An 8,340-nucleotide genomic window follows, 5' to 3' on the forward strand; every position below is an offset into this window, starting at 1 on the left:
TTAAGAAAAATTCCACAGACTTGCCAACTGCCCAATTAGATGGCAGTATTTTCTCAGTTGAAGTTTCTTCTTCCCGGATGATCCAAGCTTGTGAAAAGGTGGAAAATAAAAACAGCAAGAATGGTATATAAAATTATAATGTTCTACTTTAAGGAACATGTGTAAATTTATATCTTATATCTAGATTTCTCATTCAGAGATATTTAAAATGAATCAACTATTATAAAATTAGTTAGCTATAATTATTTTTGCCCCCAACTGATCTGCATTTATACCATCTTTATATCTAAAGATTAACAAACCTGTATTATATGTTCTCCAAATACTGTAAAATGCTTAGATAGCACCTAGTCAAACCACTATCTTGTAACTTGAAAAGATAACATACATTCTTTTTTATAAAAATCAGAACTGATCATTTATAAATACAAGAATTTTTGGTAACCCAACTTTCCTCTAAGATATGCAAGATGATACACATAAGCGAACCCCAGTTCTCTGCACCCTGGGGTTTCTGTCTTTGTGCCTGCACTTGAACCACAGTAGCACAGAGAGGGAAGCCTTTCTCAGTTTAGGATTCCCCAGAATAAGAACACAGGAGTGCACCGAGGGAAAAGCAGTTCTTGAAGCCTGTGTGGCCAGAAGCATCAGCTTTCTCTCCAGAAAAAGATGACCCCAAACTTTAACAACAAGAGATAGAAAGAAAACGGCATACAGGAGGAGGGAAGCAATCAATGTCTGCAAGGCTCTGATGTGGGCCTTGGTGCTGGTGTCTCTGAATCCTTGGGCACTGTGTTGCATCTTCCTCAGATGTTTCCACAGGGAGAAGATGAGCAAGAGAAAAGTGACCAGTGACACAGAAAAGGGTATGAACACAAATATGGTGTTGGCAAATGAAAGCAGCATGGAAAACTGTGTGTCATTCAAGCTGTAAGACATGTTTACTTTATATTCAGTGATCAAAGTGTTCTCAGGAACATTAACAACTATAATATTTAAGCCCAAGAGAACCAAAGACGCTAGCAATGTCCCTGCTATCACTTTTTTAACTCTGAACTTAAAATAAAGAAAAACAGTGTTGGAAAAATTTGTTATCCTGAGAAAACAAGAGATGCTGAGACTTGTAGCAAACCAGAGACTAAACTGGTTGAATGCTGTCCAGATACTGTGTATTAGCCCATACCTTCTTTCAGTTACCAATTTCCCTGGGTACAGCATAGTGAGCCACCAATTCACCAGTACTAACCAGAGCAGCGCAATTCTGGAGATGGCAAGAGCAGTGAGGAGCTGATCCACTAAAGAGATCTTTCTTTTCTTGATCAAATCCATGATGTTCACCACTGCTATGAATACATTCCCAAAGTTGCCAATTATGAATTCCACACTCAGAATGACTGTAAATGTGTTCTTCATTATGTCACTCATCTTCAAATGAATGCTTCAATTCCTGTTGTCACCACTTAAGATCTGTTAAAACATGCTACTAAAATGTTGTGGGTATTCAATACTCAAAACCCCATAGCATGTTCCTTTAAATAATTTACAAATCTAAAGCCAAACAAAATATAAGCCTTGCTAATGACTTCGTATTTTCTGTCATATAAATCTTACATTTTCCTAGACAGCTGAAATAACCCCCATCTAGATGTGGTATGCCTTACACATAACAGCCTGAAGACATTGCAAATTTTGACGAAGGAAATGCTGACCTCTTTTGATGTGATGCAAATGAAGATTTATTTATTTGCATTGTTTTGCTCATTTTCTCTTATCTATGTATGTTAATCTGGTAACTTGAGTATTGGGTAAATCCATAAAATTTTCTATTCTGTATATAAGGCAGAAAGAATCTGAACTTGTGCCTAGTAGTTCCTTAGTACCACATGTCTTTAAACACTTTTGAATCAATTATGTTCCAACCCTATGGATAGTGTACAGCTCATATCTAGCAAATTATCCACAATAAAATAATCCCATGAAAATCATTACTTGTTAAAAGCTCATAATGAGAAAATACATGTTCATTATTTATTTTATACAAAGGCATGCCCATGCCAATATTCATACAAATTTTATTTGTATACAAAGTCCATTTTTGTCAATGTCATTTTTTAATACTATTTAACATTTATGATTCATGGCACTATGATTTGTTCATCATCTATGTAATTTTTAAATTAATTTATTTATTTACTTATAACCCAATTACAGCTTCTCCTCCTTTTCACCCTCCCATCCTCCATTTCCCCTCCATCTTCTCCTGTTGAGCATAGACAAGGCATCACATTTAGGGGAATGGGATCCAAACATAGGCTAGAGACAGGAACAGCCCCTGCTCCAGGTGTTAAGAGTTCCCACATGAAGACGAAGATGCACATCTGTTACATATATGGAGGGGGAAAAACTTCATCCAATGTATGCTCTTTTGTTGGTGGCTCAATCTCTGTGAACCCATATGGGCCCAGGTTAGTTGATGCTGTGGGATTTTGGTGTTGTCCTTGCCCTTTCTGGATTCTTCAATACCTCCTCCCCCTAAATCCACAAAATTCCCCAAGCTCCACCTAATGATTGGTTGTGAGTCTCTACATCTGTTTCCATCAGCAGCTGAGTAAAGCCTCTCAGATGGGCAATTATGGAAATTTCCAATCTGCAAGTATAGTAGAATATCATTAACAGAGTCATGGATGGGTTCACTCTCATGGCATAGGTCTCAAGTTGGGCCAGTCATTGGTTGGCCATTCCCTCAATTTCTGCTCCATATGTGTCCCTGTGCATCTTGTAGGCAGGACAAGTTGTGGCTGGGTTGGTATTCACATCCCCCCCATTGGAATTCTTGCCTTGCTAAAGGAGGTGGCAGTTTCAGGTTCGATATCCCTATTGCTAGAAGCCATAGCTAAAGTCACTTTCGTAGGTTCCTTGGTATTTATCTTGTCCTAGGTTTCTAGTTCCCAGAGATAACCCCCACCAGTCTCAGTTCTTTCTTCCACTTCTCTCTCCTCCTGTTCTACTCACACTTGATGATATCTATCTGTCTGCCTGTCTGTTTGTCTGTCTATCTATTTACAGCAATTCTTAATAGGCAAATGTTGCTTTTTCTAGCTACTTACTAGCTGTTCTACCTAGGATGCCTATTTCTGTACTAGACTAGTATCTGACAAGACCATGAATCTGATTACATTAATGTGTATTTTAATGCAACTTAAAACATTCACTTTTATTTTTTAACTATCCTCGACAATTTGTAATAGCAGCTTTAAAAGGACTGGGTGTAAACCTTGTATTTATAAATGAGTTATATGGATCAGATTTAATGTATTTAGTGGATATATCCAATTTTATGTTGATGTCATTGATATGCTTGGACTCGAGTTTTGTGCAGGGAATCTATAGATAGATAGATACATACATACATACATACATACATACATACATACATACATACATAGAGATAGATTTGCATTCTTCTACATGTAGACATCCAATTAGACTAGCACCATTTATTGAATATGCTTTCTTTTTTTTTTTTTTTACAATGTATATTTTGTCTATTCTGCCAAAAATCAGGTATGTGTAGGTGTGTGGATTTATTTTGGGGTCTTCAATTTGATTTCTTCAATTTGATTTTATTGACCAACCTGTACGTTTTTATGGCAATAACTACAGAAGTTCTTTTAATTTACATGATTGCTTTTGCTATCTTGGTTTGTTGTTGTTGTTGTTGTTGTGTTCTTGTTGTTCTTTGTCCATATGAAGTTGAATATCATTCTTGCAAAGTCTGTAAAGTATTATGTTGCACTTTTGATGGGAATTGTATTGAGTTTGTAGATTACTTCTGGTAAGATGGCCATTTTTATGATACCAGTCTTACTGATCCATAAGCTTGGGAGATCGTTCCGTCTTTTCATATGTTCTTCTCATATGAACTTCAGCAACTTGAAGTTCTCGATGCACAGGTTTCCCACATGAAAAGTTACACCAAGAAAAATCTACTCTCAGACACTTACAAACCTTTTATGCATAAAAGTATTTACAAAGTACATGCATTTCTTGTGAAGTTATTCATTCACATGAAATTTCATATATTTACTAATCCTAAGGTTAGTAATCAAAAGGATTAAGCCAACCATAACTCATTTGAAATAGCTCTCCTTTTAGATCTACATATCTATAATAAATAACCCCTCCCCTGTATGATACATAATGAACATACTGACATTCTATGTAGCAGTGTTAGTATTTGTCTTCCCAACAGAATGCTCACACCCCTCATGGCCTGAGCTTTTATTTATATGTGTCTGACCTTTCTTTCCTCCCTAGTCAGCATTAGAGGACCTGGTCTGTGAGTCACGGCAAATGTCTCATTGAAGAGCTTGTGTTTTTATCAGACCACTGTAAGACTAATGATGTATTGCTTACCAAGAAGCTACCAATTAGTAATTTGTAAGTCAAGTAAAAATAAATTAAGCCATAATATTTATTTAGGTTCCTTTACATGAAAAAAAAAACTACTTTAAAATTTTGTGAAAAATATATATTACAGCTACACACATATATCTTATCATTTTAACATATTACATGCTCCCATTTAGTTCACAGATTCCAAATTCTATGAAAATATCTCAAAAATACATGTAAAAGGTGATTCATTTCCAGCCCATACATCTGCCTTACTTCTCACAGGCCTGCTGGCATAAGGGCCAACCAGAGAGGAACCTCTTTGCTTCACTAAGAAATTGATGAAAGCAGAGGTAGAAACCCAAAATCAAATATTAAGCGGAGAGGGGGGAGGAAGGGTGAAAAGCTCTAGAGGTGTCAAGTACACAACAAGAAAACTTACAGACTCAACTAACCTGGGATCATATGAGCTCGTAGAGACTGAACTGCTAACCACAGAGTATGCACCTAGGCCCTCTGCACACATGCAACAAAAGTGCAGTTGCGTGTTCTTGCTGGATTACTAAAGTGGGAGCAGGGCATGTCTGTTACTACATTGCCTACTTTTGTATCCTTGTGCCCTAACTGGGCTGCTAGTCTAGTCTCAATAGATGTGTCTAGTCTTACTGCACCTGCCAAGGCCAGTTAATATTGATGCGACAACTCCCTCTTCTGAGGTGTAAAGGAAGAAGGGGGCATGTGGGGAGGATATGAAGAAACTGGGAAGAGAAATAGGAGAGAAATCTGTGATGGAAACGTAAAGTAAATAGAAAGGTTAATAAATAAAGATAAACAGAAGATGTTCAATGTGTATTTACAGTTATAATTGAATATTTAACATTGCATATAGAATTTATGAACATGATCACCTTTCTGTGTCTCAACATCTGAATCTAATTATGAGAAAAATTTTCCAATTTCATAAAATTATTCTTTATTTCTGACGTATAGCCAGTTAAGACCTCGCCCTGCATTAAAGAAAATTATCTTTGCAATTGACAGATTCCATTACAGAAAACCATAACCAATCAAAATGCAGAGTTGTGGAGCCCACACATCTACAATTCACTCCAGCACCTGAAGTGTAGGAACTGTTATAGGCAGAGGGTATGGAAAGATTGCAAGAGCGAGAGGAACAGGGTGTTGGATATGAGATTGTGCCTCTTAGGACTATGAGGAGCTACACCAATAAAGTCTTAACAACATGGCTGCCTAAGCATGGGTTGAACAATGAAAATACCAATAATGACGATAACGTGCATGGGTGAAAGCTTACAAGGCCTCATCCCAGACAAAGAACTACAGACAACTAAGGATGCTTTAAGTGTGATAATCTGCTCCTGAAGATAACATGTCAATTGCCTATCCAATACCAAATAGTCAGCCCTAAAAACATATATACAAGTTATACAAGTGAAATCATACAAACTGAGCAGATTGTAAATGTGCGCGGGCGCGCGTGTGCGCACGCGTGCACACACCCACACACCCTCCACCACTAGCAATAACAACAACTAATGAAAAAAGGAGGCCTTAATATGAAAGAGAGCAAGGAGGAGTATATTTAAGAGTTTAAAAGTGAGGAAAGAAGGAAGAACTATGTAATTATAATCACAAAAAAATAAATATTTTTCAAATTATATATAAACAACAAATCACATTTACCTAATAATGATAAATATGTTCTGAAAATTCTCAACAGGAAAATAGTAACATAGATAAATTATTCAAATAACAGTTACAACCAGGGCTACACAGGGAGACTCTTAACACTAATACTAAATAATAAATAAACAAAAAGCATAGTCTCATGATTATAATACTTTTCTAAAAATTATTTTCATATTAATTTAGATTATTTGAATTTCAACAATCTTAGTTTATTCCTCACTTCTAATCTAACACATTTTGTCATAGCTTTTATATTACAATTTTAATGTGGTGCTGCTATATTGTTGTGTATGCGTGTGTGCATGCATGCATGCATGTATGTGTGTGTGTGTGTGTGTGTGTGTGTGTGTGAATGTGTGTGTGCTTTCTTCAAGCATAACATAAGTATCCCATGTCCACCTTGGAATAAAGTTAAACCTTGTCCTGTTTCTACTGCAGTGAAAGAAGCAGAAAAATATTATCATAGCTAGGTCTATAGTAATGAAAATGAGGTTGTTAATATATCCTAACAGAAAGACAACTCTTATCTGGTATATCAGTAGTTAGTTTTTGTAGTTCCTCAACCCTTCCAACATGCTCCTCCACCATAAGTGATCCTGGGAGACACTAGAGTCTAGCAGATTCACTGAGGTCATCTTCCATGACTGTGTAGAACTATATGGTGACACAGTTGTTTGAGGTCAACCACACACTTCTAAGTAACCCCTAACCAAGGCTCTGAGAGCTAGGACCAATGTTGTGGGAGAAGTTTTCTCAAGAGACAACACAGACACACTTACATTCATCCCAGGTAGGGAATTCATGACAAATCAAAGTTAAATGATAGATACCAAAGTCTAACTTGATAAATTAATTAGTTGTTTTGAGTTACCTACATGTGTAGAGATGAGGGGTAAAATATAAGGTAGGAAGGACTCAAAATCATCTGTACCACTGAAAAGCCCACTCTAGCATGGATGACAGCTGATGCTCCTCAATAGCTATCTGCACTACTCGAAGGCGGCTTGAAAAGTCAGCTCAGCAAAGTTTCCTCGTGACAACTCAGCTGGTATTACAAACCTGTTTCCCAAAGACACAGCTTCCATCATTGATTTTTTTTTGACACTGTTATAAACAGACTTCCAAGGTACTATCACTTGGTATTAAGTACAAATAGTCAGCAATCTTTGGGACTATTCCTCCATGTGGAGGAATGAGGTGCTTTTACATGGTGTTCCTGGTGCTGTCTTTAAGATAAATGAGTTCATCTGCACATGAAAAATCTGGCTCAGTCTTGCCTCTTCCTCTTGATAGTTCAATATGTTTAGAAACCTTTACTAGCACCAAAGACCTGAAGCTTCCTTACCTACTACTAGCACCTGCTCTGTGATAATCAATTTTGGCACCAAGACAGATGACGTGTGATGCATATCCTGGGCAAGATGGGAAGGGAAAAGCATGGTACAGTCATCCTTATTTAAGGAGGTATTAAACTAAACAAGATAATGCTACCATGCATCAGGAAAACAAGTATCTTAATTCCCATTTATGACAGGGAAACCTGGAGAATTTATTGTAAAAGTCTAACCCCATAGCCCCTATAGTCCCCTAAAAGCACCCTATGAAATGAATGTGAGTCCTATATAATTTAAAAACTGACCAAGTACACTACAATTAAGAGAGAGATATATTGATAATGAAATTGAGCCAGAACAGGTAAATTTTAAGGAATAGGTAAAAATGGAAACAACCATACCAGTAGCACAAAGATGGGACAGTCACTTTTTAGTTTTTGCTCAGTATAGTGAAACACCTGAATTAAGGTTTTTACCAGGAAAGAAATTTTGGCTCACAGCCCCAGAAGTTTTAGCTCATGATCACTTCGAACAATTGTTTTGTGGTCTATAGTAAAGCAGAACAGGCCAGCAGTAATGGAGCAAAACTTCCCATGATGAGGCAGCCAAATTAAGAGTGAGAGGATACAGCTTTTGACCTAATATCCCCTTTGAGGGCACGCCTCCAATGACAACTTCCTTCTAAGCTCCTCCTACTTCTTACAGGTTCGATCACTTTCTATAACACTTCAGATAAATGACCTGGGCTGTAACTCATGGCCTTGCAGAGACATTTAACACAAATATGTAATGGTTCTTCTGGTTTATCTCCTCCAACTAGTAAGAATATACTTTTTTGATAAGAAAAATGCAAATGCAGCTGTGTGCACTCTGGCAGGCTTGTGATCCTAGCCTGTTATCT

At 37.0% G+C, this 8,340-nt stretch overlaps 1 protein-coding gene across 1 annotated transcript; it reads right to left on the reverse strand.

Moving 5' to 3' along the window:
- Window positions 1-456: 456 nt before the first annotated feature.
- LOC127197717 (taste receptor type 2 member 116-like) lies at window positions 457-1,425 on the reverse strand. Its single transcript, XM_051155680.1, has one exon. The coding sequence runs from the start codon at window positions 1,423-1,425 to the stop codon at window positions 457-459; it is 969 nt and encodes a 322-aa protein (XP_051011637.1).
- Window positions 1,426-8,340: the final 6,915 nt, after the last annotated feature.

Source organism: Acomys russatus, chromosome 13 (assembly GCF_903995435.1).
Source record: "Acomys russatus chromosome 13, mAcoRus1.1, whole genome shotgun sequence".
NCBI classification, from domain to species: domain Eukaryota; kingdom Metazoa; phylum Chordata; class Mammalia; order Rodentia; family Muridae; genus Acomys; species Acomys russatus.

What these genes read in the sequence shown, in the direction of transcription:
- LOC127197717 (XM_051155680.1), bottom strand. Translation starts at nt 1,425, where the DNA reads ATGAGTGACATAATGAAGAACACATTTACAGTCATTCTGAGTGTGGAA.